This window comes from Suricata suricatta, chromosome 1 (assembly GCF_006229205.1).
Source record: "Suricata suricatta isolate VVHF042 chromosome 1, meerkat_22Aug2017_6uvM2_HiC, whole genome shotgun sequence".
NCBI lineage: Eukaryota > Metazoa > Chordata > Mammalia > Carnivora > Herpestidae > Suricata > Suricata suricatta.
In genome coordinates, this window is record NC_043700.1 from 106,288,325 (window position 1) to 106,302,095 (window position 13,771).

The window sequence follows — 13,771 nt, forward strand, 5'->3', positions numbered from 1 at the left end:
ATGTTTTTAAAAAAGTAAATAAAGGACAAGCACTGACGGAGCATCCCTGAAATCCCAGTGCTGGCTCACTCTTCCCACATCCACTCGGTCATTGACATTCTTGCTTTATTTGCAAAAGTAAAGATGCACTCATCTTTCTCTCTAAAGGTGACACTATCCACTCAACTTTCATCCCAAAATCCTTTGAAGTTTGTCTTTGTCGTTTCAGTTGCCCGGAGAGGTGGTACATTTCTCACTGTTTTCTTTTTCTATGTAAACAATGACATGCATTTTCTAAGAAGTTAGGTGAAACTAAGGATCCAGTTGGTGGCCACTGTACAGAACAAAGGTAATTGCCCCCTATGAAATCAAAACCATCATGACTAGACAGGATAGCCCCACTGGACACGGAAATTCTCAGAGTTTTTCATCTGTGAATTAAATAGGGTGTCAAAACCTCCTCAGAATTTCTACTATATCTATTTTCGTTAAGAAACTTCAGGAAGGTAGTTCCATCACGACTTCCTCCACTGTTATCTACACATACCTTTGTGCCACACACAATGTTTGAGCAAAGAAAAAGAGTTGAGAAAGAGGGAGAAGGAGGAAGAAGTGATAACAGTGATTCCCTAGACTCACCACTGTGAGTTAAGGAGAAGAAGAGATAACAGTGGGAACCTCAGGTGGAGAAAGACTCTGGACTCTGTACCAGACCTTCTTTCCCAGGCTAGTGGATCGACTCTCTTTGAGCGCAATGCTTCTAAGACAACATATTCTGGTTTTTCTCACTCTCTAGATTTCTGTTGGTAGACTGATATTAATGCAAATTCAATCAAAATGAAAGCAGTCCTTTCCTCTTTTGTTTCTAAGAAACTCAAGCCCACAGAGGTGTGTTCTGTCTTTATAGTCTAACCAGTCTGAAGATCACCTGGGATCTGTAACCCTTATTTTGAAGAGCCATAAATTTTTATGACGGATCATATTTTATGACTATTGCTATGAACATCTGAGGTAAGCAATCAAAGAATATATAGATTCAGACACTAATATTGTGTAACATAGTCAGCCAAAGTTTATCTACAAGCGTGCCCTATCTGCTATATATAATAAACATATTCTTGAAGACTCTGCCAACTGCCAACATTGTGTGCTATTTGAAGCTTCAAAATCCTTTCAGGTGGCATCCCTTTCATAGAAGGTCATCAGTGATGTTCAGATTTGGTGATTTAAGCATTCTTCCCTCTGCTGATGCCTTCACCTGTCCTCTGCTCAGCTTTTCCTGCTCTCTGACGTGGTCTTCAGCTTATGCTCCATCTGTGTCTCCTGCTCCTTCCTGTGGGCATTAGTAAAGGTAGCTAGACTTCCTCCACCATCAGCCAAGCCTCAGCACTTCTGTCCTGAAAGTTGAGGAAATTACCCCTGAATGGCAAAGTTCAGGAAATTACCCCTGAATGGTCATCACTTTGTAATAATTGCCATCCTCTTAGTTTATGTGTTTGCTTTACTGAGATGATTTGATTGTTTTAAACATATGACTGGCAATATTGAAACAGTTTGGAATGAAGAAGAAGAGATGCATGTATATTCTTTCTTCTTCTTGCCTTTTAAAAGAGTCAGTTTATCTTTTATTATTCAAGAACTCTATTAAAGGTCAAATATAGTTTAAATATAAGCTTTATAAAGTTTGTAAGGCTTTAAGAACCTAATGTGTATGCATGTATTTAGTTTGTAGAGGTAGCAAGCTCCCTGAATAAATTAAATGACTTTGATATACCCCGAGTCATATCTCGAAGCACTGAATCCATGGAGCTAGTGTCAGATTTAAAGTCTGTGCCTTCCAATGCATATATTCAGCTGATTATTCTTTTGGGAGGGGTGACATATCTGCTTTATCATTGTTGTTGCTGTTACTTTTCTCTTAACATATGGGAATCGCCTGTAAAGAAGGCTTTTGGAGTTCTTAATATTGTCCCTTTTATTCAAGTGTCTCCAGGAATTTGGAAGAAGGAATTTACATCCATGAGAATTAGGAACCTGATTGGTTGCTGTCATTTCCTTTATGTGTCATCACTATGATTAATCTTTAGTCCCATGGAGCACTGTAAAATTTCCAGGTGATGTGAGAATCACTTTCTATGCAGTGTATCACTCTATGCATCAATTCTACATATCTGGTATGATGAACAATAATAGAATATAACATTTTGCATCACTGACAAGTTTCACTACTCCAGTTTTCACAATAATAAAATACAAAGAGTTCCAAAAATATAAAGCTTTTTATGTGTTCAGAGCAAACTAACTTTGCAGACTCATCTGACCTGAAAAAATAGTTTTTATAATCCTTATTTTTCTTACCGCAAAAACATTGCTGCAGAAATATTATTCTTTGATGGTAAGGTGCTGCCCTCGATCCTGCTGTAGTTACTCAAAAATATGCCGTATTTGTAACTACTTTTACACGTCAAAAAAATTCTGAATTTTAATATACAACTAGCCATGTGGTTTTAGAGAAGAATTGTAGACTCTACATCAGATTTTACAGTTTGAAGTGTTTTAAAAAGAAACTTCCTCACTGGGTACATGAGACCAATGAAGGTGAGGGTGAAACTGACACTAGGATTCAGCCCAGTTTGGTCGTTACTATATCAGACTGCCTCTTTTCTCTATCCTATGAATGAAGCCTGATTTTCCCTAGCTGCAAAATAGAGATAAACAACAGCACCAATCGGCTGTGATTGTGAGCATAAAACCAGCTGGTATGCAAAGCAGTGCTTGACATGTAAGAGTTTTATGCATCCCATCGAGAACACTGATATCATTGCAGATAATATATTGAATTATTAACCTCTGTGATTTTCTTTATCTGCACTTCCTTATATGTGGGCAATATCTGCATACCATTAGGAACATTAAGAGAATACAAGGAGGGAAAATAAAGAGTTTTTGACTCCCAAAATAGGCTTTTCGTACCCACACAATAAATTTGAAAGCCAAATCCTTATGACTTGCAAAAGCCTGGTTAGAAAGGCTTTCAGGGACTGCTGGGTGGCTCAGGTGGTAAAGGGTAAGCATCTGACTCTTGATTTCAGCTCAGGTCATGATCCCACTATTTGTGAGATCAAGCCTGACATCAGGCTCTGCACTGACAGCATTGAGCCTGTTTGGGATTCTCTCTCTCTCTCCCTCCTTCCCTCTCTCCCCCTCCCCTGATCATGCTCTCTAAATAGATAGAAGAAAGAAAGAGAGGGGGAGAGAGAGAGAGAGAGAGGAAAGAAGGAAGAGTGAGCTTTTTAGAAAAAAAGCAGTAGGCCAAGGAAAAAAAGCAACCACAGAACTTATGCTGTAACAATAGATGGGAACGAGAACAGAGGAAGATCCAGACAGCTTTCCTTCAAAAAATGACATTAAAGTTACTTGTGCCAGGAAAGGGGTAGTGAGGTGGAAGCACATCTTAGGGTCTGAGGTGAAGGCACTGAACTTAGAAGAGCATGAGAACAGAGAGGCATCAGCTTGGACAGACTATGAGTCACCACTCTCTCACGCCCCCCTAGTCAGAAGCCGAGCCAATGCCTGCAAGATTCCCACCACCACCTGACAGCACTGTGGGTCAGCTGTGCCCTGGGTCCATGTCCTTAATGTCTTTGTTGAGTGTTTGCTATTGAAAAAGATGACCATACATCCAGGTTTGCCCCGAAATGTAAGTCTGTTGCTTATCTGTTTACATGTCTTGTCCCAGCATAATTAATAATGCCTTTTCTATTATTTATGTTCTATAAATTACATGTACCTGACCTATTTTTTTTTAATTTTTAACGTTTATTTATTTTCGAGAGACAGAGACAGAGCACAAGTTGGGTAGGGGCAGAGAGAGACACATACACAGAATCTGAAGCAGGCTCCGGTCTCTGAGCTGTCAGCACAGAGCCTGATGTGGGCCTTGAACCCACAAACCATAAGCCTGACGTGGGGCTTGAACCCACAAACCATGACCTGACCTGAGCTGAAGTTGGGCGCTTAATTACCTGAGCCACCCGGGCACCCCTGTACTTAGCCTGTTAACAACAGTCTGCCTTTCTACAGACCATCACCCAGCTAAATTAGCACCTATTCATCTCCAGAGGTTCACTACAGATAGTCTTATCTGAACTGCTCCATGTAGGTATATCCCTTTACAGAGCCCAGGACCCTTGCAGGGCACCTCAAACAGAGGGTGAGATCTTTGGCATTGAAACAGATGGTATGACCAGCAAAGACCTGAAAACATTTTGGGTGACACTGGACAGTGGTGTCCACCTGTTTCATAATCGCAAATGAAGCATAGTTATCTTAGCATATTTCATTCCCTTCAGGGCTAAGCATCCTCTTTAGGCATGTGGTAGGGACTCAATAAAGGCTAATAAAACACCCTAATGAAGATACACTCTGTTTTGTTATCATTGCAGAGGTAGCCAGAGTAAGAAAAGGAAAATAGTTCTGTATTGTTTTTAATTCCATAAATTCATATTGAAGGTACATAGTTAGTGTTACTACATACACCATTAGTGTGTTTAATTGTGTAGGTCTCTGCTCTTCTAAATGTTCTTCCAGCAATAGGCAGAGTTGTGGTAGAGAAATGCTTGGCAGAAAGGAATAGTGATACATCTGGGTGTTTTAAGGTTTTTTTTAATTTAAAAAAAAAATTTTTTTGAGAGACAGACAGAGCATGAGCAGGAGAAAGGCAGAGAGAGGAGACACAGAATCTGAAGCAGGCTCCAGGCTCTGGGCTGTCAGCACAGAGGCCGATACGGGGCTCAAACTCACAAACTGCAAGATCATGAACTGAGCTGAAGTCAGCCGCTTAACTAACTGAGCCACCCAGGCACTCCAAAGGGGTATTTTAAGTTTTGTTTGAGGCTGTCTGATCCCAGTACTGTGGGGTATTCTTCCTAAATTCTAGCACCCCTTCCCTATGGATAAATTATTATAAATACACAAAACGTTGGTTCAATGTTTGGGTGACTAAGAACTATTTTTCTGCTACAGCTTTGCAAGTTCAAATGGATCCAGAATGTTGAGTTTATAACTCAGCTGCTGTTAGGTGCTGTTTGAGAAGCACTGTCTCTTAGGTTACATGAAAAATTTGTTGGTAGCTTGCTTTTCATTTGAGTCAAACTGTGAGTTATTTGGTGCCTTATGATTATAATTACTGAAGAATTCTTTTAAAACAAAGACCCAACATTAAAAAATTCTAACTTACCTTATTAAATTTTATATTTTTAAATTAATATTATGTTTACCTTTTTGTAAATTTAAATAAAGCATGCGAATCATTAGCAATCTTCTATGGCTTCCTGGATTGAATACATTCTTTTGGGGAAGGTTGAGAGCCACTAATTTAGTCTAGCCTTTCCATAAAGGAGTGAATTATTTTTAAAAGGCTCATAAAAACGTTGTTGAAATTGAACTCATTCTGAAAACTTTACAAAGCCACAGCAAAAAATGTCTTTTTTAAAATAATAAAATAAACGTTTGTCAAAAATAGCTCTGAGGTAGAAAATTGTCGTTAGACTGAGAATGGCTACAGGCAAGACCCACTGGTGAATTCGGCAATGAGGGGTCAAAGGTTTAAGGAGTAAAAGGATATGTATTACCTTTAATTCTCTCTCCCTGTATTTAGTTATTATTTGCTGAGGTGGCTATAACATGTATCTCTAAATTCTTTGATAGTCTTCCCTCTAGGAGGTGGGGCTTAATCCCTTTCCTCTTGGGAATGGGTTATACTTAGTGATCACTTGTACAGATAGAATTTGGAAAAGAAAGATAGTAATTTATACTGGAGAAACCTAGGAGATATCACCGGAACCAAATGATCAGAGTTCACATCACCAGCAGGAAGTTGTGCTGATAGTGTTGTGCCCCTTGACATGATCTAATGAGAAAGGTACCTTCTCTCTAGGGTGCCTCCCCTCCAAATCCAAAACCCCACTCTAATCATGAGAAAACTTCAGATAAACTCAAATTGAGGGATATTGTACAAAATACCTGTCCAATACTCTTCAAAAGTATCCAGATTATTAAAAACAAGGAATGACTGAGAAAATGCCATAAATTGGACAAAATTAAGGAGACATCATGACTAAATACCATGTGGTATCATCTACTGGATCCTGGAACAGAAAAAACACATTTGTGGAAAAACTGACAAAACTGAAATAAAGTCTGTAGTCTAATTAATAGCTTTTTACAAGTGCTAATATCTTAGTTTTGATGAATGTATGATAAATGGTTTTGTAAGATGTTAACTTTGGAGGAAGCTGAGTAAATGTTTCATGAGAACTCTATTGCATCTTTTCAACACCTGTAAATCTAAAATTATTTTAAAATAAGAAGTTTAAAAATATATTTGAGTATTAGAACAATGCAACTTATTTCTAAGAAGACTATTTCCATGTAGGAAAATGCATAAATTAAAATCCATAGCATAAAACCGAAAACTCCTCTAAAAACTAAAGTTTATTTTTTTAAAAAAAACCATCATACATGTATTTCCTGCCCTCAATCTTTCCAGTCCACCAACAATGGACCAAGCCAGAAGCAAGTAAGAGACATAGGCAGTAGGAAAGATTCATTCAAAGGTATAATTCTATTCAGGAATCATCCTGTAATATTTTGGAAGCAGGCACAATACAATCTCTTTTACTAAGTTAATCAAATCAATATGGTTATAGTGTAAACCTGATTAAATGGGTTATACCGCCTCTCTTAGTGAGTAGTCCCTCTCAACTTCCTCCCTCTGGTCATGAAAGCCAAGGAAAATTTGACTCGAGTTGAGATAAACTCCAGCAAAGTAACTGCTCCTTTTTGCACATCCCTCTTTACAAAAGACAGAGGTCAAAGCCCAAAGAAACCCAAGTCCTAATTAGAACTTACTGTTTCTCAGGAACAAGATCACTCTTACCATTTAATTTGTTCCTGGAAGGCTAGTACAAAGCTAAAAATTCAGGCAAAAATATTGAGGTCATAGGTCAAATGTACTTCAGATGCCATCACAAAACTAATAACTTTGATTATATATATGGTAATTTTCATTTTTCCTTTTTAATTTTTTAATGTTTATTTATTATTGAGAGACAGAGAGAGACAGAGTGTGACCAGGGGAGGGGCAGATAGAGGGGGAGACACAGAATGCGAAGCAGGCTCCAGGCTCTGAGCTGTCAGCACAGAGCCCGACGTGGGGCTCCAACTCACAAATCAGGAGATCATGACCTGAGCCAAAGTCAGACACTCAACTGACTGAGTGACCCAAGTGCCCCTAATTTTCCTTTTTTATACTTGTTTTTATCCATCCATATTTTCTATAATGTATGGGTATTAAACCTATAACTTTAAAATTTATTCATAATCCATGTTGTTCTGGATTTGAAAATGGGATATAATACCACCCAATTGAAGACTTTGAACTCACCTAAGAGGTTAATGACATGCTTATCAAGGATATTGTTTCCCCACATTTGACTTCCATATAAACAGCAGAAGTATATTTTATTGATAGTTTGAGAGATAATTCAAAAGTCATATAATCTTTACACTCTGTACTGATTGTTTTTCTAGAGTAGAATCCAGTGATTTCATCTATTTTATTTTTTCATACCACATAACTTATTTTTTTTAATGACTGGAAGTTTGTACCTTGTGACCCCCCTTCACCCACTATATGTACTTCCCACCCCCTCCTCTGGTAACAACCAATATATATTCTGTATCTATGAGCCTTTTTGGTTTGTTTTTATTTTTGTTTCTTAGTTTCCACATATAAGTGAAATCATATAGTATTTGTCTTTCTCTTGACTTATTTCACTTAGTGTGATGCCCTTAAGATCCACCTATGTTGTCATAGGTGGCAAGATTTCTTTAATAGCTGAATAATATTTCTGAGTTTGTGTATGTGTGTGTGTGCATGCACGCACACATGTGTGTGTGTATTTATACATTCATCCATCAATTGACACTTAAGTTGTTCATATATCTTGGCTATTGTAAAATAATGCTGCAATGCAATAGAAAAAATACAGCTTCTTCAGCAAATCGTGTTGGGAAAATTAGACAGAGACATGCAGAACAGTGAACCTGGACTACTTTCTTACACTATACACAAAAATAAACTCAAAATGGATGAAAGACCTAAATGCAAGACAAAAAACCATCAAAATCCTGGAGGAGAAAACAGATAACAACGTCTTTGACCTTGGTCACAGCAACTTCTTACTATACATGTCTCTGGAGGCAAGGGAAACAAAAGCAAAAATGAACTATTGGAACTTTATCAAGATAAAAAGCTTCCGCACAGCAAAGAAAATGATCAACAAAACTAAGAGGCAGCTTGCGGAATGGGAGAAGATATTTGCAAACGGCCAATCAGATAAAGAGCTAGTATCCAAAATCTATAAAGAACTTATCAAACTCTATACCGCCCCCCAGAAAACTCAAATAATCCAGTGAAGATATGGACAGAAGACATGAGTAGACATTTTTCCAAAGAAGACATCCAGATGGCCAATAAACACATGAAAAGACGCTCAACACCCCTCATCATCAGGGAAATACAAATCAAAACCCCAATGAGATATCACCTCACACCTGTCAGAATAGCTAAAATTAACAGCTCAGGAAACAACAGATGTTGGCAAGGATGTGGAGAAAGGAGAACACTTTTGCACTGTTGGTGAAAATACAAACTGGTACAGCCACTCTGGAGAACAGTATGGAGGGTCCTCAAAAAAATCAAAATAGAGCTACCTCACAACCCAGCAATTGTACTGCTAGGTATTTCTCCAGAGGATACAGATGTGCTGATTCGAAGGGTCACACGCACCCCAAAGCTTACAGAAACCCTATCAATATTACTCAGCCATCAAAAAGAATGAAATCTTATGATTTGCAACAATGCAGATGGAACTAGGATGTATTATGCTAAGCAAAATAAGTCAGAGAAAGACAAATACCATTTGATTTCACTCAAATGTGGAATTGAAGAAATAAAACAGATGGACATAGGGAAAGAGAAGGAAAAATAAGATAAAAACAGGAGGAGGGCAAACCATAGAGACACTTAAATACAGAGAACAAACTGAGGGTTGCTGGAGGGAAGGTGGGGGGAGAATGTGCCGAATGGTTGACGGGTACTAAGGAAGACACTTGTTGGGATGAGCATGGGGTGTTATATGTAAGTGATGAATCACTAAATTTTACTCCTAAAACCATTATTACACTATATCTTAATTAATTTGGATTTAAATAAAATTTAAAATAAATAAATAAATATAAAATAGTAATTAAATTAAATTTTAAAAATAATGAACATAGGGGGTGCATATATCTTTTCAAGTTAGTATTTTCATTTCCTTTGGATAAATACCTGAAGATTTTATTTACGTTAAAGATTTTATTGACTTTAAAACTCTGAAACAATCAACTAAGCCTGAAAAAGGAGATTTCTTATTAACAGAGTTGTAAAAAGTCTTTCCAACAATGGCTAGCCTCAATTATTGCTAAATTTTATTTTTCAGGACTGAATTCAATGTAATGCAAATAGTATTCCACAAAGGAAACCTACAAAATTAAAAGTCTTTTGAGCTATCTTCCAAATTCAGTTCCCTTTCTTCTTAACGATGTTTTTGACACGAATCCTCTATTCCAATGTTCTCTCATGAGAAACAAGGACATTTTAAGCATAATGAATAGTTCAATTACTAATATCTGCTATACTCTCTCTAGTAAACAATTAAGAAGAACATAGGTCAGGATTCTATTTTATTGATATCAAGAAACTAGTGCCAGAATGGTGAACATACTCAAGAGAGTTTAATAAGGGTAATAAGGATTCTTGATTATACAATATAATCTGATTATGAATAACAAGTGATTAATGCACCAGAATAATACTGTCAGAAGCAAAGTATTTTTTGGTTCATGAACTTTCTACTAAAAGTATTGTATTACACAAAAGATACCTAGTTTTAGTTTTTAAAAACTAAAATAAAAGTATAGGGACTTTGGATCAAGATGGTACAGTAGATTAATAATTTGAGGACCCCCGCATCCTGAGATGATAGATGCAGTGGAAAAAGGGGAAAACGCACAACACATATTAGGACTTTAAACAATATAAACATCTCCATGAACTTGATAAAAAATACAAGGCAGTTGGCAGGAACTGAAGCCATAAGCTTATTGGTAATTAGTAATGGGTTGCTGGGGGTCAGAGCCAGATTATGCTTTGGAGATCATGTTTTTTTTAAATTTGGACTGATTCCTGATTGTTTTCTCATAGTTTTCTGTTTCCATTTTATGGTGATCATATCTTTTTGAATCTGAGAATTATAATTAAAGGTTGTAGAGATGAGAACGTTTAATTTTTTATGGCTATTTTTGGAATTCTCTGTAGTCTCCCCAATTATTACTATTGCCCCCATTGTGTTTTTCTGTTTATTTGCCTTTAATTTTCTCTTTTATGCTTTTTGTGTCCCTCCTATGCCTGTTTTTCTTAAGTTGTCTGTTCAGCTCTAAAAATGTAGTACTGAGGTTGGTTTGCATTTCCATTTATGCCACATGTAAGTGTATTTAAGGACTTGGTTTCCTTTTCATTATTTCTAGAATGGGGGGCATTTGTGTTTGAGTGTTAACTGTTAGATTTCAATTTAGAATGAGTGGGTAGGAAAAGCCCGGCAGGGAGCCTCTCAGATGCCAACAAGGCGGGATTTACCATAAATTGACATTCATACTAGATACCTTGCCAAGTTCTCTAGTAAGGGTTCTGTTTACCTTTTATAGAAAACAGCCCTACCAGGTTTTGCAGGAGGGAAAAATCTGGTTGCCTGTCTTCTCTGCAGATGGGGTGGAAGGAAGGGCCCCTACTTTGTTTAGCTCCACGTTTCACTTTCACTGAATTCTCCTGACCCAGAGTCTCTAGGAAGTGTCCAAAGAGATTATAGCTTTCTGTTTCTCTTTTACCAAATAGATAATCAGAAAGCAATATATTATGACAATCTTCATTTCCTACCCAAATGGTGAAAACTTTACCAGATTTACAAAAGAATATTATGCACTCAGCTCTGATATTGAAGAAATATTTACCACTCAAAGGACATTGGGATCTTCTGCAAATTATATCTTCCATTATGTCATCTAATACCTTTATACAAAATCCATCATTACAGCTCAGTTAAGTAACTGGCATGGGCTCTGATGACTCAGCCAGCCACTATCACTGCCTTACAGATCAATATTCTTGGTCAGAGGACCAGGCGAACTGGAAATCCAAACTCACTGTCACTATAGGAAATAACTCCAAGTACATGGTCAGCTACTGACGAGTTGGCTGCATTTTCTTCTTCTTTTTCTTTTAAATGCTTATTTATTTTTGAGGGAGAGAGAGTGTATGTGAGTGGGGGAGGGGCAGAGAGAGGGGGACAGAGGATCTGAAGCAGGCTCTGAGTGGACAGCAGAGAGCCTGATGGGGAGCTGAGATCATGACCTAAGCCAAAGTAAAACACTTAAGTAACTGAGCCACCCAAGTGCCCCTACGTTTTCTTTTTATGAAATTACATCAGCACTAGTGAATTGTTTAAACTTTCTGCTTTGCCTTGGCATTTTCACCCAAAATAAAAAACTTGACCCAAATACAATAATTATGTTAGAAAAAAATTGGTGTAGAAAACACCTGCACATGATGAAAAAACATTCATGCAGCTGAATTGCAGGCGATGAAGAAAGCACCTGCAGATGAAAATTCTATGACTGTGGAGTCTATGAGAAAAAACAAGCTGGACTAAGGCTCTCACCTCTACATTAAGCAGGAGGAGTGCCAGCAAGAACATTCAGCACAATATAGAAAAAACAATTTCAGGGGCACCTGGGTGGTTCAGTTGGTCAAGCATCTGATTTTAGCTCAGGTCATGATCTCACAGCTTGTGGGTTCAAGCCCCACATTGGGCTCTGTGCTGACAGCTCAGAGCCTGGAACCTGCTTCAGATTCTGTGTCTCCCTTTCTCTGCCCTTTCCCCACTTGTTCTCTGTCTCAAAAATAAATAAACATTAAAAAAATAATAAAAGAAAGAAAAAATTCCTCTTTCCAGCAGCATTTCTTTTTTACACCTAATATTATATATTAGCCTCTGGCAGCGCTCTCTATCATGACTGAAGGCCATATCAAAGCAACACATGTGATAAGGGACGATAAAAGTCATCATGATATACAGCCCCTTTGAAAAGGTATTAGTACATTCCCTCATTTGCTATAATTTGGTTACAGTAAATGCAGCATGCCAGAAACCACACTCGACTCCTACTATACCAACATTAAGGTAAATTTCCTTAGGAGATAGTTTCATAGGAAATAAAGAAATTCATCCCTTCCCTCCAGTGATTGGTGAAGAGGTAAAGATATTTTCAGAATATCATATTTCAGAAAGTTTAGCAGTGTGCTGTATCTACCACTTGCCAGTGGGGTGATCTTGAACAAAGTACCTAAACATACTATGTTTCAATTCTCTCATCTGTAAAATAGGAGTGATGATTTTTTCCTTATATAGTTATATTGTAAAGATTATGAGGTTTTATATATATGATATATAACACAGAGGTGGACTAACCAAAAGACAGATTAAGCACATATTTAAGGCATGAGCAAAATGGAAGTCTCCAGAATGAGAAGAATAATTAGGTAAAAGGATTTATGCTTTCAAAAGAAACTTACTGAATTATTCATCTTGATTTTTAAAACCTTGCTTATCTCTTACACTCTAAATATGCTTTTTGGCACTTTGCTGTTGCCTTATTTTGAATTACACATAGGAATGGCATTGCAAACTTTGAAGAACATTCATCTTCCTGTGGTTTCCTCCTACCTCTCTGGTCTCCATTCAGGACCCAACCTAAACTCCTATATTCAACCACTTCACTAAATTGGGCATGCTCAAATATTTTAATATACGTGTGCTGATATACTTGGGAGCTATTTTAGATTTGTAGTGAATTTTCCCTTTAAAAAAATTCAAAACTATTCATTCCTATGTCTGCTGTGTTTATTTTTCACGTGTCCTTTCCACTGATGATTTTCTGTATTTCCAGTGCGTCTACCAGTGAGCTCACAGACTCTGGTGACTAATGGGCTTTCTTAGTCTGTTATGTGGGGAACAAACAAACATTAAAAAAATAGAAAACTAGTCAAAACTGCCTAGGTAGAAAAAATTTTTAAGTATAATGGGACTCACAGGTACTCCCCTTTTTGATGTTCTGTTAACACGGTCAAATTGATGTACAGCAAAGCACACCAAGTAGGTGCTCATAGGGACAGACTTCTCAAAAGTTGTTCTAGTCCATTTATCATCCACCGACTCTTCTTTCTATTGAAAACAAAAGATAATCTTGTATTTATCAAAAGATAAGTCATAGACAAGACAAACAAATGATTCCTCCAAACCTGGATTTTGAGTCAGGAATCCTTTGTCAAAGCTTAGGAGTAAAATTTCTTTTTACCCCTAAATGGTGATACTGGAAAAGACTGATGGAAAGAGCACTCATTTTTAGTCCTGTTAAAGAGTGACTGAACTATATACTATGTGAGGTTTCTCAGGGAAAATACAACTTTGACTAGGATACAGGAACTCATTTGTCTTTCTACATTAAATATACAATCCCAACCATAATATTTAAGGGGATAGTGAATCCATCAATGAAGAATAGGCTAGTGCCCAATGCCTCGCACACAGAAGGCACTAAGCAATTGTTTGTTCAGGGAGGGCAATCACCG

The 13,771-nt window shown here is 37.3% G+C and overlaps 1 protein-coding gene across 1 annotated transcript in view; it reads right to left on the reverse strand.

Moving 5' to 3' along the window:
• ENPEP (glutamyl aminopeptidase) overlaps positions 1–13,771 on the reverse strand; it is an 86,558-nt gene that overhangs the window by 60,372 nt on the left and 12,415 nt on the right. Inside the window, exon 3 of the mRNA XM_029941934.1 lies at positions 13,233–13,364. Within this exon, the coding sequence (XP_029797794.1) occupies positions 13,233–13,364 (132 nt within the window). The remainder of the gene's footprint in view (positions 1–13,232; positions 13,365–13,771) is intronic.